Raw genomic sequence first — 26,353 nt, 5'->3', positions numbered from 1 at the left:
CACACATACACACACACACACACACACACACATCAACATGCGCTTCCTCAAATCCTTCTCGTGCCAAGATTCACACTCACCTGACCTGTCGCCCACTCACACATATCCACGACTTGGCTGTGCAATGCACACTCCCCCACCCCTCAGAGGTGCACTTTATCATCCTCAGATGCATGTCCTCTGCCCGGAAATAATTCCAGTAGAACCAACAGTTTCAGGAGTAAACGCATGTCCAACAAGGCATGGGGGCCTCTCTGAATCTCTGAGTTTGGTTGTCAAAATGGCTCTTCATGGTCCCTTTGCTCATGATTAAATAAGTACTTCTAGGTCTGAAGGAGGTGGCCACTGAGGGGAAGGGAGGAGCCAGGGGGTGGCCACTGGGGGGGGAGGAGCCAGGGGGTGGCCACTGGGGGGAAGGGAGGAGCCAGGGGGTGGCCACTGTGGGGGAGGGAGGAGCCAGGGAAGGTGTCTCTGAGGAGAGAGCGGTTAAGGTCAGGCCTGAGAGTTGAGAAGGGACCAGATTTGTAAAGATGAAGAGAGAAAGCTTCCAGGTGATAAAAGGAACCTGAGTCAAAGCTTGGGGTGGGAGATGTTGCCATGAACCCTGACCAGGCTGAGGGGGCTGCGGCATAGTGGCCGCAGGAGATGAAGCTGACTATGACTGGCCCCTGCCGAGGAGGAGGTGCTTCTCAATCCTGGATGCCGTTGATGTTCTCGGCAGGGACACACTCTGTGATTTTGAAAGAATAAGCTGTCTACCTGTAGAGAGAAATACAGGACACCTGTTAGGGATCTGACGTACTCCAGTGGGCCAGGAGCAGGAGAGAGGTGGACAGAGGCAGGGACCGCATGTGAGGTCAACCTGAGAGCTGGCCTTTTGGGGGCTGCCGAGAGCCCTCTGTAAGTGAGGAGAGTCCCCGCCTGGTTCCATCACATCTTGTTCACCCTCCAGGTATGAGGCCCGGTTCCAGCAGAAGCTTCTAGAATATACTGACTCCAACAACATCGCCTCCCTCTTCCTCACGGCAGCCAACAGGTGGCTGGAAGTCCGCATGGCAAGTGCTGTCCCACCCTGGGACTGGGGTTCTGTTAGGAATGTGGAGCTGGAACAAGGGGCAGACACAGATGAAGAGTAGAAGAGGGGTAGCTGATAGTGGGGACCCAGAGCCTTCCTGTTCCCCAGCCCTGGTGGCCCTCCCCGTCTAACCTGTATCTTCACCCCGAGTATCCCAGAGGTGTTCCGGGTACAAGGGCAGTGGAAGCGTGCAAGGTGTAGACATTAAGAACAGTGGCGGTTGGGACTGGAGACGGAGCTCGCATAGGAGAGTGCTTGCCTAAGTATGCACAAAGCCCTGGGTTCAATCCCACACCATGTTTGTACTCCCAGCACTCTGGGGATAGCAGCTGAAGGCTACCAAGTTTAAGGCCCACCTGTGTGCTGTAAGATCCTGTCAGAGGGGGGTGGCTGGCAAGTGTGTGCCTTCAGTGGGCCGTGTGACGGCACAGGTGAAGGCTCGTTAGGGCCGGTGGCGAGACACGCTTCCTCAGGAAGTAAGGCGCATAGCGTAACCTTGGAGCAAACATTAGCTCCTGGGCCTCAGCTTCCACCAGCTCCTCGTGTGTCTGCTCTGTGAGTGTGGAGCTGGGGCTCAGGCTGGCTGAGCTGCTCTCTGCCCCAAGGGTGAGGCAGAATGAGGCTTTGACCCCCAACAGCCCAGGCCAGCTGCTGTCCTTCCTCAGGAGTACATCGGAGCGTGCGTGGTGCTCATCGCGGCTGCCACCTCCATCTCCAACTCCCTGCACAGGGAGCTCTCTGCTGGCCTGGTGGGCCTGGGCCTCACCTATGCCTTGATGGTGAGTGGCAGTGGGCTGGGCCACCCAGGGCACTGTCCTCAACTGAGATGTGGGAGAGATAGTGCACACCCACCTAGGCTTTGCTGGGTGTGGTGGGTGGGGAGCCATTGGCCTTGTAACCTCTCATGGCTCCAGGTTGCCACTGTGCTCAGGCAGTTGGTGGGCAGCAAAAGGCTTCCAGGGGCTCCTCATCCTCCTCAGAGTAAGGAGAGTCATCTGGGAGGCCGAGGGGGAAGTGGCGACCACTGAGCAGCTGTGACCACCTGGCCCCCGTAGGTCTCCAACTACCTCAACTGGATGGTGAGGAACCTGGCGGACATGGAGATCCAGCTGGGAGCTGTGAAGCGGATCCACGCACTCCTGAAAACCGAGGCAGAGAACTATGAGGGACTTCTGGGTGAGAGCCTGCAGACTATCTCCAGAGTGGGGAGGTGGCCTTTCTGGGCGCTAGAAGTGGCCTACGCCTGGTGGCTGACCCCCAGCCTGTCCCTCAGCACCGTCGTTGATCCCCAAGAACTGGCCAGACCAAGGGAAGATCCAAATTCAGAACCTGAGTGTGCGCTATGACAGCTCCCTGAAGCCTGTGCTGAAGCACGTCAATGCCCTCATCTCCCCAGGACAGAAGGTCAGCTGGGGTGGGAGCCCACGGGCGGGCAACAGCTGAGCTTCTCTTCCTACTCTCAGGCCCCACCCACCCAGAAGCAGACATCTAGGACTTGCTTGGTTGTCAGGCCGCTTCCCTGCAGGGGACCCGTGGCTCTCCCTGCTGCATTCCCTGGAGCTTCAGAGCAGAGGTCTCCCACAGAGAGAGGCTGTGCAGCACTGTCCAGCACCCTGAATCCTGTGCTCACACCCCTCCTCACAGCCCACCTCTGACCCGCCCCTCTTTCTCTGCCTTTGTCTCTCAGGCCCTCTAGGTGTCCTTTTGTTTCAAGGTCATTGCCTTGGGCTGTGTCTCTGTCCCTGCCTGTCTCTTCCCCACTGGCCTTTCATGCCAGCACACACCCCAGGGCCACAGCGCTGTGACCTCCCACATCCATGCGTACCCCAGGGCCACAGCGCTGTGACCTCCACACCAGCACACACCCCAGGGCCATAGCACTGTGACCTCCACACCAGCTCACACCCCAGGGCCACAGCGCTGTGACCTCCACACCAGCTCACACCCCAGGGCCACAGCGCTGTGACCTCCCACATCCATGCGTACCCCAGGGCCACAGCGCTGTGACCTCCACACCAGCACACAGCCCAGGGCCATAGCACTGTGACCTCCACACCAGCACACACCCCAGGGCCACAGCACTGTGACCTCCACACCAGCTCACACCCCAGGGCCACAGTGCTGTGACCTCCCACATCCATGCATACCCCAGGGCCACAGGGTGCATCTGCTTCTCTGCTTCCAGATTGGGATCTGCGGCCGCACAGGCAGCGGGAAGTCCTCCTTCTCTCTGGCCTTTTTCCGAATGGTGGATATGTTTGAAGGTGATTTGTGTGTTAGCTGCCACGCATGTACATATGTGCCCACAGCCACCGGGCAAGACCTCGGCCCTGGCCTCTGGTTGGGAATGTCACAGGATCGTGTCCCAGCACCACTCCCACCCTGGTGGCACTTGACCTATGACATCATCACCATACAGGGCGCATCATCATCGATGGCATTGACATCGCCAAGCTGCCGCTGCACACACTACGCTCTCGCCTGTCCATCATCCTACAGGACCCCGTCCTCTTCAGTGGCACCATCAGGTGAGAGCCTGCACTCTTGACCCGGGCCAGCTTTGAGCACAGATGCTGGGAGGTCTCAGAGGAAGGTCACCTTCACAGCCTTCTTCGTTAGGTTTGAGCAGGCACTTGTGGGTTGTCGTCCCGTCCGTCCGTCCGTCCCCCCCCCCCTGCCAGCTCTTCCGCCTCCTCAGTGCGCCCTTCCCAGCACGAGGCTGTCAGTCACTGCGCTTCCACAAGCCCTGCCCTGTGGGTGGAGGCAGAACCCTGCTCCCTGAGGGCTCGCTCTGCCTCCCCCCCAGATTCAACCTGGACCCAGAGAAGAAATGCTCAGACAGCACCCTGTGGGAGGCTCTGGAGATCGCCCAGCTGAAGCTGGTGGTGAAGGCGCTGCCAGGAGGCCTGGGTGACTGATCCTCGCACCAGATGGGTTTGGCAGGGCAGACTTCCCACCCATGGCTAAGACAAGCCCCGAGTTTGGAGCCCCAAATCTAGCTAGAACTCAGTGACCGTGTAGTCCCGCCTTTCACCATGCAGGGTTCAGAGGTCAAACAGTTTGCCTCTGGTCACACAACTCACCTAGCTCAGAGGGTCCCTGAGAGATAGATTGCAGGTCCCCCACACCACAGTGTATCTTCAGGCCTGCCCTGGGGGGAGTCATAGTGGACACAGTTACAAGACATTCATCGTACAGCCTATGGAGAAGATGCTGCTCCAGTCCAGGGTCAGTCAGAGCCATGGGGTAGGCACGGGGGGCTAGACCAGCTTTGACATCACTGGTTCATCCTCTGGCCCAGGCTTCACCAGGATTGCCCAGGGCCCTCGAAGTGCACAGCACCAGGATGGCCACCGCATGTTGTATCCATGCGTGATGTATCAGATGTATCAGATACATCATTCCTGCACACACACTGACAGCCACACACGTGGGCCCCGTGCATCTGCCCCCTTACAACTCACAAGCCACGGACTACTCTACTCACAGCCAGAATTAACTGGGCCCTGCCCCTCCTATGTCTGCTTCCAGATGCCATCATCACAGAAGGAGGGGAGAATTTTAGCCAGGGCCAGAGGCAGCTGTTCTGCCTGGCTCGGGCCTTTGTGAGGAAGACGAGCATCTTCATCATGGACGAAGCAACTGCCTCCATCGACATGGCTACGGTTGGTCTTGGGACGGCAGGTCAGGGAGCAGTTGGCATAGGGTGGTCTTAAGCCTCAGGTTGACAGTCACATCAAGGGTTATGTGGCAAAGGCAAGTCCAGCCCTTGAGTGTTGAGAGCCCGGTCAGTCCTCTGGGACTAGAGCCAGAGAGAAGCTGGGCGTAGAGCTAGGAGCTGGGGTGGATGGGAGCTGGGCCCCGTGTTCCCAGAACCATCCCCAACCCCATCCACGGAGCAGATGAGCCACCAGCTACCTCCCTCCACCTGACAGGAAAACATCCTCCAGAAGGTGGTGATGACGGCCTTCGCAGACCGCACGGTGGTCACCATCGCGGTAAGGGGCCATTGATAGTGTGTGGAGGAAAGCTCGCCTCTGGGGCCAGCAGACTGATTCCTGTAGGCAGGAAAAGATCCGAGGGTACTCACGACAAGGACTCTAGAGGGTGGCAGGAGGGCAGAGCAGAATTTTGAGGTGTCTAGAGAGTTGCACCTTTACCTGCCTCATGACTTGCCCCAGTTTTTCTAGATTCCAAGATACATCCTTCCCTAAAACCCTGTGAGCTAGGCTGGGGGCTGCCTCTCATTGAAGGTGGGAGCCTGGGGAGAGAGTCTCTAAGTCTTGAAGTCTGGAGGCGGGGGCAGAGCTGAGGCTTGATCCAGGAGAGAAGGGTAGAGGCTTTGGGCCCCAGTACCCCAGGTTGGAACCGGCACCTCAGACAGGACACAGCCGGGCTGTGAAGAGTGCTTTCCTGCAGATACGGAGCCAGTCCCCAGCACCGCAGGCATGGAGTGTGGTGGTGGCCCTGTAATCCTGGCACTCGGGAAGGACGAGCAGAGTTCAAGCTTGTCCTTGGCTATATAGTTGGCTTCCAGTCTGTCAGGGTTCCAAGAAAAGAGAAGTGGGGGGTGGGGCAGAGACACGAATCTCCTCCAGGCTTGGGGAGCACAGGGCTCCTCGGCCCTCCTGCCACCACGCTAAGCAGCCCCTCCTGCCCACCCAGCATCGTGTGCACACCATCCTAAGTGCAGACCTGGTGATGGTCCTGAAGAGAGGTGCTATCCTGGAGTTCGACAAGCCGGAGACGCTTCTCAGCCACAAGGACAGCGTGTTCGCCTCCTTTGTCCGTGCGGACAAGTGACCTGCCAGTGCCAAAGTGCCACCCCACACATCACTTGCTTGCCTAGGATTTCCAACTGTAAATCACTTGTAAATAAATTAATTCTTTGCTACTGGAGGCCCTGGCTCTGTGGAAGGGGCAGCAGTGCCCCGTGAGTGCAGGGAACCAGCCTGCCTTTGGAGCCAAGCAAACGTGAAGAAGCCGTGTGAAGAGAGGCAAAACCGTGTTCCTGACCTGTGGCAGGCAGCTCCAGCTGCCGTAACAAAATGCCATAGTCTGGGTGGCTTTTCACAGCAAAATGTGTTTCTCCCTGTCCTGGAGGCTGAGAGCCAAAATCAAGTTGTTGGCTTTTTTGGTTTTTTTCTGGGGCCTCCTTAGCTTTTCCCTGTGTCCTCACCACCTCTCAGTCCCCCTCCCCTCTCTCCCCACCCCTCTGTGTTTTCCTCTAAGTCACTAGTCATATTGGATTAGCTCCCACTCACACCCTCCCTGAACCTTAATTACCTCCTCATGGGCCCTGGCCCCAAATAAATGTAGCTGGGGACTGGGTCCTGTGAATTCAGGGATGGAATTCAGTCCACGGCAAGGGTGGTAATGACTCCGTGACGGCCCCATCAGAGAAAGGAGCAGGTCTCCATCCAGCTGGGACTCGTTCTTGCTCACCTGGGTTCTAATCGTGGGGTCTGGCACCCAGCATCTCCACTAACAGGAACTCACCATGGCTTAAACAAGAACATGAATTCACTGTGGTATATATGACTGACCAGAAGTGACCAGGAGGAATGCTACTCCCGGTTCCTGACATCAGGATGGTGCCTCCATTTCTGAATCCCACTTCCTTTCTCTTGGTCTGGTAGTAGCTTTAGCTTACATCCTGTCCTGGAGCAACCAGGAGGAAAAGGAGGTTTTCTTTCCCAATACTCCAATAAAATCCTAGCACCGGATCTCAGTGGCCTACCCGGTCATACCCCCACCCCCACCCAGTCATCTGGCAGAGGTCTGGAATACTCCACTGGTTAGGCCTGAATCTCATTCCACTATCTACGCCTCCCTCCTCCACCCCACAAGCACTCAGAAGTGGGAGAAGGGTGGTCCCTGAGCAGTCCCTGTACAAGTCAGCCAGGTGGTGGGCCAGAGATGCCAGGGACCAGAGGCACCAGGAGACCAAAACAACAGCTTGTCTCAACCCTGTTTGTGTCGGGATGGAAATGGAACCCTCTCCACCAAGAAATGGCAGGTGCTCGTTTACATATCATTTGGCTATAATCTGTGTACTGTCTACAGTACGGTCTGCGGTATGAGACCCTGGGGCTGCAGGAGGGCCAGAGCGCCATAAGATAAGGGAAAGTTCATCAGTCACCAGAGGGAGCCCAGCACAGGAGCCAGAGGAACTCAAGGGAGTGCTCAGCCTGGCAGGCTGCCTGGGAAAGGCAGGATTCGTGTTGGGAGTAGGAGGGAAGAAATTAGATAATCAGAAAGACAGAAGGGTGGAGAGAAAGGCAGGGATCATGCACCCAGAGTGAAGGAATGACGGGAAGTGGGTGTGCCGAGAGGTTCATGTGGGGGTGTGGAGGGGATACGGGCAGTAAGGAGGTACCAAAGACCCTTAATGTTAGGACCGTGCGTGTGGGATGGGCCTCTGGGGAAAGGACTTGACAAGGACAGTGTGTGGGGAGATGGCTGTGAGCGATGGAGAATCAGATAGGATGCTGAGCCCTTTGGACAAGACACCCAGCCTCCTCCTCCTGGGGCAGCGACTAGCTAAGGCCATACTGTAGGGCAGGGCCTGCCTTTCCAGCCCTAAGATGCCTCTGTGGGCCCAGCAGTTCCTTCCACTCTGGACTTCCAGGAACAGACACAGGGAGGGGTAAGGGACTCTGCCCTACCAGGGAAGGACTCCACACCCTAAGGAAGCAGCAGAAGAAGAGCATGTCCAAGGCCATCCTGGTCCAAGTCCCTCCATCATGATCCAATTGGCAGTCCACCAACTCAGACTTGTATCTGCACCGTGTGGACCGTCTCCGGTGACCGTTATCAGAACGGGCTCTTGCACATGTCAATCAAAGCCTGCCTCTGCTCAGCTCTATCCTGGTATTACCCATGGGCCAAGCAAACCTACCAGTCGTTCCTCCTTTACCCCCAGGGACTTCTGCAAAGATGTCCAAAATCCCTGGAGCCCTCCCACGGTCCTTTTTTGATGGCTAAAAGTTGAAGTGACCTCGGAGATTTCTTGTGTAACTGTGTCCTTGAACTTCTGTTCTCTACTCAGCTTGTTTTACGTTCCCTGCCTTAGGCATAATGCCCATGACTGTAGTAATGACCTCACTCACTCTTTGTAGCAGAGTCCATTCAACTATAGGTGATTTGGAGAGAAGGAAGACAACTCTCTCTGGAAGTCCTCTACTCGGTGTGAAAATGTTCCATGGTGGCCCGAATTCTCGGTACCGCTGTCACTCTAGCCCCTGCCTCAAGCCCTCACTCAAGCTACGCCGGGGGCAGGGGTTTGTCTCAAAGAATCTGAGCCCCAGAGCAGGCCATTACTTTACAGGTGGCCCAGCAACCTTCAGGGGCCACTCTAGGGTAGCATCTGCGATGGAAACATCAACACTGTTCTTGACAATAACCTGGGCCACCCACTCTGTGCCCAAGCTAGCCCTAAAATGGCTGCTCAGGCCCAGATCACCCCCCCCACACACACCCCAGGGCTAAAGGGGACGAAATCAGGGTGAAGCCATACAGAGTGCAAAGTGAATGCTGGCAGAACTGATCCTCTTAAAATTCAGGGGTGGCAGACAGGGCCTTGTTCTGCACCGCAGTCCCAGCACTCTGGATGTGGAGGCAGGAGGATCAGAAGTTCAAGGTCATCCTCTGCTACATAGCACCTTGAAGCCACCCTGGGCTATAAGAAATCCTGTCTCAAATAGGTAAACAGACAAATAAGTAAATAGACAGATAGATGGATAGATCGATAGATAGATAGATAGATAGATAGATAGATAGATAGATAGATAGATAGACAGATAAATGTAGCATCAAGAATAACCCCCAAATGGAAGAATTGTCAGTTGAGAAGTCCTGGGGCTACCCTGGGCTACAAGAAATCCTGTCTCAAATAGATAAACAGATAGATGATAGATAGATAGATAGATAGATAGATAGATAGATAGATAGATAGATAAATGTAGGGTCAAGAATAACCCCCAAATGGAAGAATCGCCGGTTGAGCAGTCCTGAGGCTAATGTTTTATCTCACCAGCCCCAGGATCGATGGTGAAACCTCTCACTGCCTACTTTCCCTGGGAATCGAGTGCTGCGTGAGAGGCAGGTATGACCCAACTACGGACCGGGGGAAACAGAAGTCAGGGATCCAGAGGCTGCTGAGCCGGACATAGAGAATTTCACAAAAGGAACTTCTTTGGAGCCATCCATTTGAAGAAAGCCCTATAGCCGGGCTGAGGATGACAGTAGGCGAGGGTGGGACGAGAGTCCTCTGTGGGCGGGGCTTGTGGCCAGGCCCGCCCCAGTCCTCCGCTCGGGAGGCGATCGGGCGCCCCCTGGCGGCGGAGGCTGCACTTGCTCCCGGGAGCCCCCCGCCCGCAGCCTCCCACCCCCACCGCGCACGGGTCGGCGCCCGAAGACCGTCGCACACACAGACACACGCCCGGGAAGCCGGCCGGGAGTGAGCACCGGAGTGGGAGGGGGCAGGGAGGTGGCCGCGGCTTGAGCAGCAGGAGCAGGTGCGGCGGCGACAGGCGGGGCGGGGACGCAGCGGTGGGGACCGCGGGGCGGGCGGCAGGGCAGCAGGGAGGCCGCGACACGGAGCCAGCGGGGCCTGGGCGGCGGGGGGCGAGGGGATCCCCAGCGCAGCCGGTTGCGGGGTGACTCGAAGGGCGCGGGATCCCAAGGAGACAGAGAGGACGAGAGCTGGAGAAGCATCCGGAGAGCGGCGGGGGCGCTAGGGGAGGGGTGGGTGGGAAATCCGGGGACACACCTGGAGGGGAGACTGGGTCAAGAAGTGAAGCTGGGGCTTGGGGGGGACAGGGCGGGCAGAGTGGGTGAGGCCGGAGATCAGCGGGGATCGAGTGAGGGCTGGTGAACTGGAAGACCCGGAGGTGATAAGTTCTGAGGTGGTTTGAGAAGAAAGGCTGGACCAGGGAAAGGGAGTTCAGAGGAGGTCCAGGGGTGGTGGTAGATAGCTGAGCCGGGATCCAGGGCCAGGTAGAGCGCAGGCTGGGTTGGGGGCTCAGTAAGCATTGAGCAGGTGGAGCCGGCTTCTGAAGCTGGTGTAAAGGAGAAGCAGGATCCGGCTGGGAGCATATCAGGCGAAGGTTGGTCCAAGTTTAGGGTAGCCCGAGGAGAGAGCTCTAAGAGGGGGGTCCCCCAGAGAGGCCGTAGGCCAAGTCAGCGCAGTGCCCCCCATGGGAGAAGCCCCTTCCTGGGGCCAACGGAGCCATGCTGTCCCGAAAGGGCATTATCCCTGAGGAATATGTGCTGACCCGGCTGGCAGAGGACCCTACAGAGCCCAGGTACCGTGCTCGGGAGAGGAGGGCCCGCTTCGTGTCCAAGAAAGGCAACTGCAACGTCGCCCACAAGAACATTCGAGAGCAGGGCCGCTTCCTGCAGGATGTGTTCACCACGCTGGTGGACCTCAAGTGGCCCCACACGCTGCTCATCTTCACCATGTCCTTCCTGTGCAGCTGGCTGCTGTTCGCCATGGTCTGGTGGCTCATCGCCTTCTCCCACGGTGACCTGGCCCCCGGAGAGGGCACCGCTGTGCCCTGCGTCACGAGCATCCACTCCTTTTCATCCGCCTTCCTCTTCTCCATCGAGGTTCAGGTGACCATTGGTTTCGGTGGGCGCATGGTGACCGAAGAATGTCCCCTGGCCATCCTTATTCTCATCGTGCAGAATATCGTAGGGCTAATGATCAACGCCATCATGCTGGGCTGCATCTTCATGAAGACAGCCCAGGCCCATCGGAGAGCAGAAACCCTGATCTTCAGCAAGCATGCTGTGATCACCCTGCGCCATGGCCGCCTCTGCTTCATGCTTCGCGTGGGGGACCTCCGAAAGAGCATGATCATCAGCGCCACCATCCACATGCAGGTGGTGCGCAAGACCACCAGCCCCGAGGGTGAGGTCGTGCCTCTCCACCAGGTGGACATCCCCATGGAGAATGGCGTGGGTGGTAACAGCATCTTCCTGGTGGCCCCGCTCATCATCTACCACGTCATCGACTCCAACAGCCCTCTCTACGACCTGGCTCCTAGTGACCTGCACCACCACCAAGACCTGGAGATCATTGTCATCCTGGAAGGCGTGGTAGAAACCACAGGCATTACCACCCAGGCCCGCACCTCCTACCTAGCTGACGAGATTCTATGGGGGCAACGCTTCGTCCCCATTGTGGCCGAGGAGGACGGCCGCTATTCTGTGGACTACTCCAAATTTGGTAACACCGTTAAAGTGCCCACACCACTCTGTACAGCTCGCCAGCTTGATGAGGACCGCAGCCTGCTGGATGCCCTGACCCTCGCCTCTGCGCGAGGGCCCCTGCGCAAGCGCAGTGTGGCTGTGGCGAAGGCCAAGCCCAAGTTCAGCATCTCTCCGGATTCCCTGTCCTGAGTTTGCGGTCCCTCAGGCCCCTACTCACTTAGGTGAGCACATGGAGAGTAACGTATGGTATGTAGAGTGGATGGGGTGCCAGCCCCTCGGCCAGGTGAGGGTCTGGTGTGAGACAAGACCCTCCTGGCTCAACCTCCCTGCTGCTGTGTGCCTGGGGTGTTACAAGGCACTTGTCACCATGCTATTTCTGGTCCCAGCAGGAGCCTGTACCGGGTTATTTTTATTCCTGCTCCTCCCAGGCCCGGCTCAGGACCGACTTTCCCCTGTCTCTCTGCCCACTGTTGGGGAGGCTAGAGAAGGTTCAGGGCTCCTAAAGCTAAGGTCTCAAAGCCAGTCTTGGGCCTTTGTGATTCACCCTGCCACAGCAGACAGGTAACTGGGGGAAAGCAACCCCCGAGTTGAGCGTCTACTGCTGTTTCTGTAGCCACTAAGAAATACCTGGCCAGCCTCCAGCTCTGTTCATGCTTTGTCAAAGTGATAGCTGAAGAATCCTGCCAGTCAGGGGAGGAGGTCGGTGTCAGAGCATGGGAGCCGAGGGCCGTGCAGACAGGGCGGATATGTTTGCTAGGCTCCCCTCCACAGGGCAGACTTGTGCCAGAAGGGGACAAAGCCAGAGAAAAATGACGGGGGACACAAGGTGTCCCCATCCTTCAGCCTCTACTCCAGCCTTCTGCCTCATTTTGTCTCCACCCTAAGAGGCTGGGAATTGGGGTACTGGGCAAACACTGAGATGCCTGGTTGAGAGGCTGAGAAGGGGCCTGGGCCTGCCATACAAAACGCACTTCAGGCAAAACTCTGCTCCTGGCTCCCCATGGGTAGCTGTGAGTCACTTTGTCTGGAGGATGTTGGTGGGTAGGGATGGCTTGTCTCCGTTGCTACAAAAAGAAATACTGGAAAGTTCAGTGATGAGGGAAGAGAGGTCCCCGAGGCAGAGGCCCTTGGGCTCGACATGAGCCTGGGTTCTCAGAGCAGTGCCGTATGTCCTTGCCCAGAACTCCACTGCCCCATTGTCAACAAAACCTCCCGTCTGTGACCTGAACTCTGGGCTTTTCTTGTGGGGAGGCAGTGGGCAGGATGCTGGAAAAAAGAGGGCACTGCCAGCATCTGCCACCTGACGTAGCCCTGGCAGGGAGGACAGGCACGCTGGCTCTTCTCCCCTTGCCTCAGGAGGACTCCATCCTTCCCCCTCAGGTTTTTCCCTTCACCAACTAAGTCTCAGTCTGTCTGGCCGTCTCAGCCATTTGACCTCCAGCAGACATCATAGGCGAGGGCCTGGCCTCCCTCCTGACACTCTGCTGTAAGGCTGTGGTACCCATGGGGAGGGGCAGGGAGGTCGTGGGCTCTAACTAGGGTATTGTTTGGCTCAAATCCTGACTCCAGGCATACAGCTCTGTGACTCAGTTGTCTCCTCCATGTTAATAGGCCCTACCTCATTGAGTTGACTCGGGAGCAGGTGAAAGCACATGTAACATGCTTCAGAAGTGCCTGGTCTATAACAAGTACTCAATAAATGTTAACTGTTGTGATTGCTGCTGAACTCACCACGTGATGGGAAAACTCACTAAACCTACTGTAAGACAAAAAAAGGTGCTTTTCCATGGCCTCTCAACGGTGTGTTTCTCTGCCTGGTCTCACTCCCTGCGTGGTGCCCCTCCCAGCTCACACCTGGACTGCGGGACTGGTCTCCTTGTCTCTGCCCCCCTCAGTACAGTCCACCTGCTGGTCACCTGCCCCACAGCCACCCAAGTGGCCTGAGAAGGGTTGTGATCATTCACTACTGTGTGCAGTATTTTTTAGCTCCCGATCTCCTCATCAAGGGTGGCCTCCTCTGCTGATATCCATAAAACCCCAGGCCAGTGATTCTCCTTGACCATCCCTGGAGAGAGATGCCCTTCTCTGCCGTCTTCTTTGCCTGTGTTTAAGGGTCTGCCTCCCCATCCCTAAGTTCATGTCTCCTCAAGGTCAGTGCCAAGTCGGCATCTGGGACCGAGTGGCTGCTCCGGGAAAGAATGAATGGTGGATGGATGGTCTGTGCACATGACCACAAACAGGGCTACAGTTACAGTGATATTAAAGATGGCTGCCCCTAGGTCAGGGAGGGTCTGCCTCAGGAGGCTCCAGAGGCAGGGATCTAAACTACCCTCCCCTCGCCCTCCTCCGTTCACACACAGACCCCAGCGCTGATTTCCTTTTAGCAGAACTGGCTGTTTCCAATTTAGAGAGGGAGTAAAGGTTTAAAAAGAAAAAGAAAAAAAGAAAAACCCTCAGAATCTCCTTAGGGCTGGGGGCAACGAACCAGGTGCAGTGTCCCTTCTGGTACTCAGTTTAGCTATCCCGAAGGCCACGGGGAGGAGCTAGAGTCACTTATGAAATCTGCTGAGTAGCAGCATCCGTCCGGTCGGGGGAGTCCCTTCCTAATAACCTTCCTCCCAACTCCCAGATAAGCCACGGGTGAGAGCCTGAAGCCCGTAGGAATGAGGCTATGGTGCCACCTGCTGGCCACAGAGAAGATCTACAAGCGCTCAGATCTGGGTGGCTGGTCCTCTGACTTCCACTGTGAGAGTCCAAACCTTAAAATTGAGCGGTGATGGTGCACGCCTTTAAACCCCCGCACTCGGAAGGCAGAGCCAGGCGGATCTGTGAGTTCGAGACCAGCCTGGTCTACACAGAGAGATCCAGAATAGGAATCAAAACTACACAGAGAAACCCTGTCTTGAAAAACCAAAACAAACAAACAAACAAATTGGCTCAGAGAGGAACTAGAAAATTCAAGTCTTGAAGACATAGCCAGACTTCAAGAATTAGACAGAAAATGTGCTCAGGGAAGGCTGGAACTCCCAGATTTGAAAGCGGCAGCAGGGCCACTCCGTTAAGCGACAGTCTCGGTTATGTCCAAAATACCCATGCCATCACAGGGACCTCACTGGCCTTTCATGCTTTTGGGTCTACTGTGTGCCAAGCCAAGCGGTGATAGTGCAGCCTGGGGAGGCACCCATACCACCGCTCGGTCCCCAGCTCATCAAGTGTGTGACATGTCCAGAGCATCAAGTCTCGGTTGCGCAGGGGAGGGAAGCCAGGCTGCTCTCTTCCTCTTGGGGACTGTTCGTTGGTCTGAAAATGAACTGGCAAAGTATACTGGGAACCCATGCAGACCTGACACTGGGATTGACATCTGATCTGCAGCGGGTGTCCCTTCTGAGATGACACCCAGGCTTACACAGCACCCACTCTCCCCCCGCAGGTGGCCTCTTCCCAGTTTTGTTCTTCTCTTGGGTTCCTTTCTGACATCTTCCCCTGGAGCTTGCTGCCACCAGGGGGACGTGTCTGTGGCTCCCCACAGGTCTCAGGGTCCCCAGATTTCCAAGGTCACAGTGTCTTACAGTTGGTTTTACCGATGCATGCAGGTGACTGAGAAAGAAGACGTGAATTCTGCACATTAGCCGTGTCTCCACGTCCCCAGACTCCTGCAGGTCTGAAGAACCAGAGTTCTATTCCTGCTCCGAAGGAGTGTGAGAGGCGGAACAGTGGAGAGCAGAGGCAGGGACCAGGAGAGGAATTGAGACTGGCAGCCTCTCTACCCGGGGCACTGCATGCCCTCCATTCTCCTCCCAGTCTTGGAGGCCCCGTTCTGAAGTGACATGAGGAGCAGGCTACCTGAGTCCAGGTGTGACTCCTGCCTCACCTTGATTCTTCCCAGGTCCTGGTGGTAGTGAACTGGATGTTGGATCCCAGGTCAGGCCCTGCTCAGGCCCTGTCCATTTCAGTCTCCCTCCTCAGAAGCTTTGGGCCTCTGCGGTCCTCACTGCTGCAGAAATCAGACAAGCGTCGATGCCTTAGTTCTGACTCCCTCAAAAGTGTGCTGGGTCCCCCCAGAAGCTGAGGGCTGCAGGTGACCATCCCATGCAAAAGACACACAGCGGCCAGGGACAAGCAGCCTGCGACTACATCCTATGGTCTACTTACGCGACATGGGACCTTGTTCCTTTCTCAGAAATAAGAGGAACCCCACTCTGTCTCTTCGCACTCCTAATCAGGCTGTCTGTCTGTCTATGGCATTAATACCCCCAGCCCCCCCCCCATAACCCTTTTCCTTGGAAGTGCAGCCTGACCCAGGGCCTCACAGAGACCATGCGTATCCACCCCCGTGACCCACTTGAGGAGCAGACTGTACAGGTCAACACCAGCAGCTCTTCCACTTTTGGCTCAAGGAAACTCTTGTGTTAGCTCTGAGCCTCCCCAGCATGAAGCCATGTCATTTGCTGCAGTGTGAGCATACCTCAAACTCCTCCCAGACCATCGTCCTGCAGCCAAAGCCAACCAGGATCGGGAGAGCTCTACCTGCCTGCTCTTTATTTCCAGCTCTGGTCAGATAGCGTTATAACTCGGAGGGGAGGGGAGAGGAGGGGAGAGGAGGGGAGAGGAGGGGAGGGGAGGGGAGGGGAGGTATTTCATGGTAACTAAGAGAGAACCAGACCCCTTCCATACACTTGCAGGACAGTTTATTTTGGGTTCTCTTCCTGCCATAACCTTAGTTTCCCATCTGTCTTGGGGGGTGGGGGGGTAGCATGAAAATGTCCAAGTTCTTCCTCTACAGTGTGCCCTCATGACCTCAGGAGAAGCCATCCAGAGACCGATTTGAAATCAGTTGAAAAACTCTTCTCCGCCCTCTTCAGGTAAAAACTACCACTGTCCGTCTTGAAGTAGTCAGGCCTGAGCCAGATCTTTCCATGGAGTTCTTCGGTCTCTGCTGTAAGGCTTTGGGCCCTGGGCAAAGCAGCTACCGAGATGGAGTCGGAAGTACAAGCACTCCAGGGGTGCTCCTCTGGAGGACACAGAGGAGGACAAGCAGGAGGGGAGGCCTTCGGCTCACTGTACAGGCTGGCGAACAGAGGAGGAAGGAACTAGGAGAGACTGAGTGGGAAGAGCCTCGGGCTACGGTAACACTTGGAGAGAGACTCCTGCTGTACTCAGGCTGGGGCTGTTCAGGAAGAGCACATTAGCTGAAATGCTGCCCTGGCCTGAAGCTCCTTGGAAGGATGTCAGCTGACTACAGTGCCCAGGGTAGGAACTTCCTGAATGGGAACCTTGTAGCTTTGCCCTCTCCTGTCAAATTCCCCTTGGTCAGCTTCCTGAGAGACTGTATACGTCAGTTTTTGCTATGTAACAAGCAAACCTAACGGAGGCTCTATAGAATAAGTATTCCTCAAGGAAAAAATGCTCCTGAAACTCATATGGAAATACTAAAGACCCAGAAAAGCCAAAACAATCCTGAACAAAAGAGTAATGCTGGAGGAACCATAATATCTGATTTCATATTGCACCATAGAGTCATAGAAAGAAAAAAGAAAAGCCAGCAAGCTATTGGCATACCTAGAGAGATGGGACAGGATAGAGGGCCCGGAAATGAGCCCACACATCCACAGTACCTGATTCTCAACAGACGCACCACAGGTACATGCAGAAGAAAAGACAGACTCCAGCAAACGACCTGGGGAAACTGGATATCCACGTGTAGAGGAACGGGTGTGAGAGTCATCTCTATCTCTCGCGCTGCACACAAAGCAACTCACAATTGATAGAAGACTTCAATGTGGGAAACTGAAAGTCCTAGAGGGAAGCATCTCAAGGGAATGGCACAGACCAAGATAATCTGCCAAGACTTCAGGGCCTGCCAGCGACACCGATAACTGGTGTATGTCCATCTGAAAGTCTTCTGCACGGCAGGGAAACAACACTGCTGTGGGATGGTCTTTCTGTACGCTGTGAATATGTGTTGCTATGATTGGTTAATAAAGAAGCTTCTCTGGCCTATGGTGAGTCAGGTTACAGCCCGGCAGGAAATCCAAGAGAGAGACAAGAAGAAGAGAGGTAGAGGTGGAGAAGACTCCAGCCACCGCCAAAGGAGCAACAAGATGCCAGCAGACTGGTAATGCCACGGCCACATGGCAACATATAGATTAATAGGAATGGGTTAATTTATATGAAAGAGCTAGCTAGCCAGAAGTTTGAGCCATAGGCCATACAGTTTGTAAATAATATAAGCCTCTGGGTGTTTACTGGGGACCAAGCGGCTGTGGGACATGGGTGAGAGAGATTTGTCCCGACCACGGGGCCAGGCAGGACTGGAGAAACTTACAGCTACACAACACCGTGAAAACAGCCTGTGGAATGAGGGGAAATCTTTGCATCCAGTCATCTGGCAGGGGATTAATATGCAGAACACATGAAGAACCCCAAAAGTATAACCAGAAGAACAGCACTCCTTTCAATAATGCACAAATCAGCAGAATAACCAGTTCTCACGTGGAGTGCACGACAGGCATGTGGCTCATGACTACAATCTTAGCATTTGGAGGTTGAGGCTAGCCTGGGCTACAGGGTGAGGCTGCATCTCAAGACCTAAACAACAACAACAACAAAATCACAAATCACCAATACATAAGAAAAATGGGGTCAATGAGATGACTCAGTGGATAATGGTGCCTGCCACCAAGCCTCACAACTTAAGTTGGGTCCTTAGGACCCATCTTGTGGGAGGTGAACACTAACTCCTCCAAGTGGCCCTCTGACCTTCACACGCATGCCGTGATATGTACACACCCACGTGTATACACAAATAAATGTAATTTAAGAATTTCTAATATACGGAAAATGTTCAGCATGTTCCTGTCAGGAAAATGCAAATCAAATAACCAAGATCACATCTTGCCCCATCTTGGTCACAACAGCTGTCACCAGACTTCAGAGTTGTGGTGACTAGTCTTGGTTGTCAACTTGACCATATCTGGAATTAACTTAAGTGGAGGGGTACACCTGTGAGGGACTTTTGCTTCATTTAAAGATCTACTTCTAATCCAGATCTTTGAGGTGGAAAGACACATCTTTTATTCAGATCTTTTGAGCTGAATAACACACATCTACTCTGGGCCACATCATCCCCTGGAAGCCTGTATAAGGACGTAGAAGGGAGCTTTGCTTTGTGCCTACTTGCTCTTGCCTCAGTAGCAAGTCCATTCTTCCACTGGCAAGAAAGCCTACTTGGTTGGGATTACAGTGTATCTGAAGTTCAGGTGAGACATCTAACCTCGTGGACTGAAGAACTACTGGATTCTTAAATCATCTATTCATAGGCAGCCATTGTTGGATTAGCTGGACTACAGCCTGTAAGCCATTCTAATAAATCCCCTTCATTCATTCATATATATATATATATTCCTGTATATGGGGAGGGAGAGAGATTCATTCTGTAAGTTCTGTTACTCTGGAGAATCTGACTAATACAGTAGTGCACTGTGTAATCTCAGTGTTTGGGAGGCAGATCAAGAGTTCCAGGTCATTTTCAGCTATAGAACAAGATTGAAGCCAGTCTGGGCTACATGTCACCCTATCTTAAGAAATAAAAAGGAAGAAGGGGAGGGAGGAAAACAGGAAGGAAGGGAGGAAGGAAGGGAGGAAGGGAGGGAGGAAGGAAGGAAGGAAGGAAGGAGGAAAGGAAGGAAAGAAGGAAGGAAGAGAGGGAGGAAGGAAGGAAGGAAAGAAGGAAGGAAGGAAGGGAGGGAGGGAGGAAGGGAGGAAGGAAAGGAGGGAGGAAGGGAGGAAGGGAGGAAGGAAGAGAGGAAAATATTGAGGAGAGTGGATAGGAATCTGATGCAGCCACTGTGGAAATCCGTATGAGATTCCTTAAAAAACAGAGCAAACAAACAAGACCTGAAAGTAGAACTACCATAGGATCCAGCTGTACAATCCCTGGGCACATATTCAAAGGAATCCAAGTCATCATAAGATTATCTACTACCCCTACACCACATCCCTATCTACTGCTGCACTATTCAAAACAGCCGACTTACAGAATCACACAAGGTGCTCGTTAGTGGAGATAGGATAAAGGGATGATGGTACAGGGGCTGGACAGATGGATCAGTAGTTAAGAACACTGGCTGCTCTTCCAGATGAGTTCTGAAGTCCTTCATTTAATCACACTTGCAAAGACCCTTTATCACACAAGGCCACATTCCCAGTTTGCACATGTGTGGGGTCACAGTCCCATCCATACAGGACTTACTCCATTGTGAGGCTGGCCCACCCCCCCCTTTTTTTAATTCCTAGAACTTACTGTGTTCTCAGTCCTGTCCCTCAGAGATGTGGGGTCTCGGGTAGCCCTGGAGAGTCAGTCAGGAATAGGTGGTATTAGTGTCTTGCTGGAGCTCTTCCTGACAAAGGGAAGAAAATTAACTGACACTCTATCTGAATTGTGGTCAAGCTCCTACCCTGTGCCCTCGGTGTTGAAAAAGGCAGATAATGACAAGTGACAGAGACTGTGAACTCCCGTGAGGCAGCATTGACCTGGGGTCCTGTCCTCCAAGGCTGAAGCCATAAGCATTTCTGTGAAGAGCTGATCAGATAAAGTTTAAGAAGTGAATCTCAGTCTGTAGTGTGGAAGCCAGGCATCATCATCTCTAATCTCTGTGGTAACTGGGAGGTTCAGACAAGCACTCCCTGGGAAGAAAAAAGCAGTGGGCTGCGTGGCTGCCCCTGGGAATGCTGGGAACACGATCTTTCTCTGGGACAAATTCTCAGGCCCTTTGGCTCTGTGACTATTGTGTTAGCAGTTTGCAAACTGTAGTCTTGTGTTGTCTTCAAGCTTGTCCTTTGCCTTAGAAAATTACAAGGAGCTGGAGCTAAAGCTTAGCGGTTGCACACGTACTAGGTGGCCACAGGCCCTAGGCCCAATTCCCAGCACCACCAGAAAAAGAAAAAGGAAATTATTTAGCAAATATATGAATTTTCATGATTTTAAGACATTTAAAATGAACATACATAAACACTGACTAGAGCATTCCAAACAAGGACCAAGTTAGAAGAATCATTGTACATTCATTTGATGAGGATGACAAATCCTACAAACCATCCCCATGTGGAGTTCAGCACAGTGACATCAGAATCTGAACACCGAGGAGAACTGAAGATTCTTTAGAGGGAGGGAAGGGAAGGGAGAGATGTTGTGGTTGAAATAACACCCGCGAACAACAAGAACAGATTCATTAAAAAAAAAACAAAAAAAAGAAAACAGAAAAAGATTGAAGGTCCATCCCCATCTCTCTGCAGAACCAATCCAGGCACAAAATTCTGTTATAGTCAAGTTTCCGTATTCAGGCCAAATCGCTTCATTTTCTAACTTGTTCTGTGGCCAAACCAGATAACAAACACAGACAAATTTGTGTTTCTATACATCTTTTGCTTTAAAGTGGCCCCAATTCCTTAAAATGCAGCAAAAGGCAAGTTCTCAGGAATAGATGTTTAATTCGCCCAAGCTTTGCGTTTGCCCTTGTGTTTGCTTATGTGTGGAAGAGAAAGAAAAAGAAAAAGAGACAAAGCATCAGGGAAGAGGCTCAGGATTTCCGCCCCACTTCTGAGTCCCCCACCTGAAGCAGGCACTGTAGGACCCCCCGATAAATGGCCACTGCTCGTGTTGTCTGGGATCCACATTGTACTGATCTGGGGAGCACTCCCCTCAGCTGTCCTCCGGTCGGTCCCCAACACTGTGTCTTGGGGTTTTCCTGCAGAGTTCAAGGGGACTGAAGACTGAGAAAACAACCTCTACATCTGTCTTCCCGCTGAGCCGATGAAGTGCCTTCGAACCCAGAAGCAGTGTGTGGTTTGTTAGGCTTTCCTGTGAGTCAGATAAGCATGATGGGGACAACCCTGCCCCGCCCGAAACCTCCATCCCATAGAGCTGGAGGGAACCATGCTGCTTACCTTCTGGGTCTTTAAGGATTGGGTGTTTGCGAAGGGATTCATTGCTGCTTCGTGAGATCAGGAGTTCTGGTCAATGAAGGCTTGCATTACCTCAGTGGGGTCTTTGGCAGCTCTCTTGGCGTAAGACAAAGGCTGTGCTGGATAGTTTTAGGTCAACTTGTCACTAGCTAAAGTCATCTGAAAGGACTGAGACACGTCCTCCACTCAAGCCAACTGGGCACCTCTCCCCAGAACTGCCCCCAGCAGCACGAGGCATTCTTTAATCTTTCAGAGACCTTGACTCAGGTACAGCTGGATTCTTAACTTTGCCACAGAAAATTCAGATTCTGACTTCACTGAAGAAAAGAATTTCAAAACGAACCATTGCAAAGGATATTTAGAGTTTATTACAAAGAGATTTTGCCATACATTTCAACACAATTATTGAGAAAAGGCACTTGGGAGAAAGTAAAAAAAAAAAAAAAAAACCATAGCCCCCCTTCGTTGGCTTTACAATACTAATACATAGAGTTTACTATTTCTCTTACTCGTTTGAGACGGTGTCTCATTGTGTCAGCCTGGAACCCACTATGTGGATCAAGCTGGCCTCAAACTCACAGACATCTGCCTCCAAGTGCTAGATTAGAGCTGTGCAATGCCGTGTCTGGCTTACACAAAGAATTCGGATGACTTTGGAAGCCACTGTCCCCAAAGGGTAGCCCCTGAGGTGCACCTGGCACCCGACAGGTCTAGGTTGCAGAGATAAGGGCAGTTAGCTGCCTCAGACAGCACCATTACCAGTTCTAGTTTGGAGGACGTTAACTTCCTGTTCTCCTAAGCTTTGCATCTTAGAAGGCTTATGTAACACAACAGGAGCCAGCACCGATCACCGTGATTGCACAGAAATCTCTTCTCTGTTAATGCACCATCTATTAGTGAAGGTAACTTAAGACTCTTTGGCCAGCAGGACAACAGTTCTACACTGTAAAACTGTAAGGACTCTTACGATTTTAGAGCTGTGTCCACAAACAGACCCTTTCTCTACAGTGCAAGTGCATCTCATACATACATAACAAAACACTTATTTCAAGGCAAACAGAGGTAGACACGGGTTTCACATAGGAGGGTTGGGTTTGCCAAGTCTTTCCTTGGTCTTGATATATTTCGTATAAAAGAGAGCAACCATGGGTCACTTGGCTTTGTAAACTTTTGAATAATACATCAAGTTCAGATACCCAGCTTTACAAATTCCTAGTCACAGACACTAAAAATCCTTGCTTACAAATAGGTCATTTTAAAACATCAACATAAGCAGTATACTGGTGGCACTGTTGGGGTCTCTCATGCATGCGTCACTTGCACATCGGGAGACTTTGGTGTTTCCTTCCTGTCTCTACTCCACACTCCTTGTTTTATTGTGTCTGTGCATGATGGGAAGGGCATGCCATGGAGAGTGTGTGGAGGTCAAAGGGCAACTAGACAAAGTTGGCTCTCTCCCTCCACCTTTACTTGTGTTCTGGGAATGGAACTCAGGGGCCCAGGCTGAGCCATCTTACTGGTCCTGACATTCCTTCTATTTGCCTCAATTACAGACAGACAGACAGACAGACGATAGATAAACAGATAGATATAAATAATTGTTTGCTTCTCTGGTCATACTGCTCTAGCTAAGACTCCAAGAAGTATATTGTATAAGGGTGGAGAAAGTGGACACCCTCTCTCCAGCCTGAGTAAAAACACAGTAATTTTTTTTCCTGACCTCCACATCCACGGGTAAGCTCACACACATGCAATAAATAAATAAATAACGAATGTTTAAAAAAACAACCTTCCTTTCTTGTTCTGTCTCCATCCAGTTTTGTTCTGATGCTAATGCTGGGCTTGTAAGAGAGTTCGGCAGTGGTCTTTCCTCTCTTCAGAGGGGCTGGTGATAGCACTTCATTGAAGATCTGGTAGCTTTTACCAGTGAATCCGTCAGGGCCTGAACACTGCTTTGTTTGGTGATGTTGTTGTTTATCATTATTATTATTATCATTATCACTAGTATTATTACAACATCAATCTCACTGCTCCTAACAGATCTGTTTAAATCATTTATCTCACCTGGGTTTAATTCTGGTAGATCATATACACAAAGTAATTCATCCAATACTTTAAAATTTTCTAATTTAGTGGAATATCTACTTTTAAAGAATGTCCTGGTGCTCCCTGAGTTTCTGAATGGCTCCTTTCTTACCTCTGACTTTATTAGGTGAGGCTTTGCTTTCTGCCAGTTAGCCGGGGTTTGTTGATCAGATTTACAAATTTTCTAATTTTTCATTTCCATTTGATCAGTCCCTGCCCTGATCTTAACTCTTTCCCACTACGGATCTGGGGTTTGGCTTGAGCTTGTTTTTCAAGGCCCTGCGGTGTATCATTAAGTTATTTATCTTAGTAGGCCCTTGGAGCTGGAAACATCCCCCGCAGACTGTTCTCACTGGCAGCTGTGGCACACTGTGTTTTCATGACTAAGTGTCTCAGGTAGAAAATAACCCTAAAAATGGATCTTTAAAAACTGCAGCTTAAGTTTTCTTAGCAAATGCCACGAAGTCAAGGGACTGCCTGCCCACTTGTGGAGGACACAGAAGGACGAAGTAAAGACAGAGGGACGGCTGTGTGAGGATTCAGGTCGAGCGACTCACTGCCTTTGTGCCCTTTCACTGAAGGGTTCCTGGAAGACGACAAGCAGCACCTAGATCAGATTAGAGAAGGACAAGAATAAAAGAAGCCATCAGTGCCCAAGAAACACTTCCATAAAACCTTACGCACAGGCTTCCCATTGGCTCAGCCCCAACTAGGAAACAGCTGGTCTGTGTTGTATCAGCAGCCTTTCTTTTCCTCTTCTTTTTCCAACAGACTTATTTCTGTATTATCTTTCTGTGTTTGTGTGTGTGCCTACATGAGTTTATGTTCACGATAGGTGTACATGATCCTGCGGAGATGAGATGTTTTCAAGGGGCTGTGAGCCGCCATGTGGGTGCTGGGCCCTCTACAAGAGCATCAGGTACTCCTAACTGCTGAGCATCTCTGCAGCCCAGAAGCCCTTATTTTCTTGTCTGACTCTCCCACTGCTCCTGATGCAATGCAGAGAGAAGCATTAGCCTCGCACACATTGTGCCTTGGCAGGCCCATGAGTAATGAAGATCCACTTGACTTCCTAGAATCTTCTAACCAGCACATTTACACTGGGTCCTGAGCCTCTAAAGCAGCTGCACCATTCTCTTTCTTTGGATGATAGCTGAAAATCTAATTTAGAAACATCTAGGGGAATTAGAAATTCTTGGTCACCCCACTAAAAACTTATGGTCAGTTAGCCCACTAAGGTGTTAACAAATATGAGCAATGGGAACTGGCTCCCTCAGCTAAGGGTTTTTGTGTGACTGAACACTACAGTCCACTCATAGTTCAAAGTCCTGGTCTCAACTGATAAGGTCAGATGCAATTCACAGTGAAAGTCGTATCCCATGGACAGGCAGAGGCTCCACAGCCCTTCTCCACAGAGTCAGGGATAAGAGACCAGACAGGGAAACTCTTTCCTAAACTAACATCAGAAAACAACACACAGTATCCCAGCACCCATCCCCAGACCTCCCTGATAGTGTCTGGTGACTGTGACCACAAACACCTGAAGCCAAGTTCTAGCCACAGGCCTGTGCTTTGTCTTACTGGTTCTTACCATCTCCAGAGGCAATAAACTATCACCAAAGCCAAAACCAAAGCCAGGAGAACACAGGGACCAATAATGGTAACGTATATCTCCAAAGGTCCTGGAGAGAGAGGATGTTATGATGGTTAATACTGTCAGTTTGACCGGACTGAGAATCACCTATCAGACAGTCCTCTGTGCAGTCTGTGGAAGGTTATCTACACTAGGTTAACCGAGGTAGGAGGACACACTTTAACTGTGGCTGACGTTGTCCCATGGGTCGGGACTCAGCAAGCAGGAGGAAGCAAGCCAAGCGTTCAGCGTCCTCCGTGTCCTGACTGCACACACGCTGTGGCCTCCTGCTGCCGTCATCTTGCCTTGACGGACTGCACCCTTGATCGGTAAGCCAAGACTAAGCCCTTTCTTCAGGGAGTTGCCTTGGTCGGAGTATTTTACGACAACAACCAGAAGAGCAGCAAACACTGGTGAGGGCCAAGACTACCGAGGACCGGTGTCACAGTCTGTGTGGCTGATGTCAAGTCTCACCAGAGATCCCCACCAGGCCTCTGTCATGGATTAGCAACACCATTGCTACCACACAGGTCCTCAGACATCCAAGTGTTTAGCACAGCACAGTATGACGTCTGGCATGGCGGGGCACACCTGGGAGCCCAGCCTTAGGAGTTCATGAGTTCAAGCCAGCTGGGCTGCAGATTGAAACCCTGCCTCAAAAAAGGAAGGAAGGAATGAACGAACGAACGAACGAACGAACGAAGGAAGAGAGTGGAGATGTAGCTCCACTGTGGAGTGCATGTCCAGCATGCACCAAGCCCTGGGTTCAAGGCCCAGCACCGCATAAATCGGGCGTAGTGACATATGACTATAACTCTAGCCTTCCGAAAGTAGAAGTTGGAAGATCAAGCGTGCAAGGTCATCCTAGATGCCATAGCAAATTCAAGGCCAGCCTGAGCAACGTTAGACCCTGTATCAAAAGAAAGGAGGGTCTACGTGATGACTCACTGAGTTGAGGTGGTTCACTGCGACCCACTTAAGGAGGGAACTGACTTCATAAAGCTGTTCTCTGATGTCCACACAGGCACCATTGTGCACACCCCACATATACATACACAAACTTGTAAAAGAAAGGAAGGGAAGGAGGAGAGAGAGAAAGAGAAGGGGAAATGAAGGAGAGAGGGAAAAGAGTATGTGAGAGATAAGGTCTGAGTAATATCAAAGACCATATGTCACACACAGCTTTATGGGTTCTAGACTACATCACATAACACATCCACCCAAACCAAAGTGCATATTCAATACACCAGCATATTTAAGCTGCATCCACACATGCTTCTAGTCCTTACTCTAAGAACAGATCAACTGGCACAGCCCCCCGCTCTCTCTCTCTCTACACACACACACACACACACACACACACACACACACACACACAC

The 26,353-nt window shown here is 52.4% G+C and overlaps 2 protein-coding genes across 3 annotated transcripts in view; both read left to right on the top strand.

The window, feature by feature from the left end:
- Abcc8 (ATP binding cassette subfamily C member 8) overlaps positions 1-6,013 on the top strand; it is a 72,128-nt gene extending 66,115 nt beyond the window's left edge. The window contains exons 30-39 of one of the 2 annotated variants that reach the window (XM_059274413.1): positions 953-1,055; positions 1,741-1,854; positions 2,131-2,251; positions 2,349-2,479; positions 3,261-3,339; positions 3,495-3,603; positions 3,882-3,985; positions 4,607-4,740; positions 5,011-5,073; positions 5,741-6,013. In XM_059274413.1, coding sequence (XP_059130396.1) covers positions 953-1,055; positions 1,741-1,854; positions 2,131-2,251; positions 2,349-2,479; positions 3,261-3,339; positions 3,495-3,603; positions 3,882-3,985; positions 4,607-4,740; positions 5,011-5,073; positions 5,741-5,878 — 1,096 coding nt within the window. In that variant the 3' untranslated portion in view covers positions 5,879-6,013. Of the gene's footprint in view, positions 1-952; positions 1,204-1,740; positions 1,855-2,130; positions 2,252-2,348; positions 2,480-3,260; positions 3,340-3,494; positions 3,604-3,881; positions 3,986-4,606; positions 4,741-5,010; positions 5,074-5,740 lie in introns of those variants that run through there. The other variant, XM_059274405.1, reaches the window with a different exon arrangement.
- Positions 6,014-10,309: 4,296 nt separating this feature from the next.
- Positions 10,310-11,502, top strand: Kcnj11 (potassium inwardly rectifying channel subfamily J member 11). The gene has a single exon (XM_059253370.1). It carries the CDS (start codon positions 10,310-10,312, stop codon positions 11,480-11,482), a length of 1,173 nt encoding a protein of 390 aa, XP_059109353.1. The 3' UTR covers positions 11,483-11,502.
- Positions 11,503-26,353: the final 14,851 nt, after the last annotated feature.

This window comes from Peromyscus eremicus, chromosome 1 (assembly GCF_949786415.1).
Source record: "Peromyscus eremicus chromosome 1, PerEre_H2_v1, whole genome shotgun sequence".
NCBI lineage: Eukaryota > Metazoa > Chordata > Mammalia > Rodentia > Cricetidae > Peromyscus > Peromyscus eremicus.
Note: the sequence above shows the minus strand (reverse complement) of the source record. Positions and strands in the feature narration are given on the sequence as shown.

What these genes read in the sequence shown, in the direction of transcription:
- Kcnj11 (XM_059253370.1), top strand. Translation starts at nt 10,310, where the DNA reads ATGCTGTCCCGAAAGGGCATTATCCCTGAGGAATATGTGCTGACCCGG.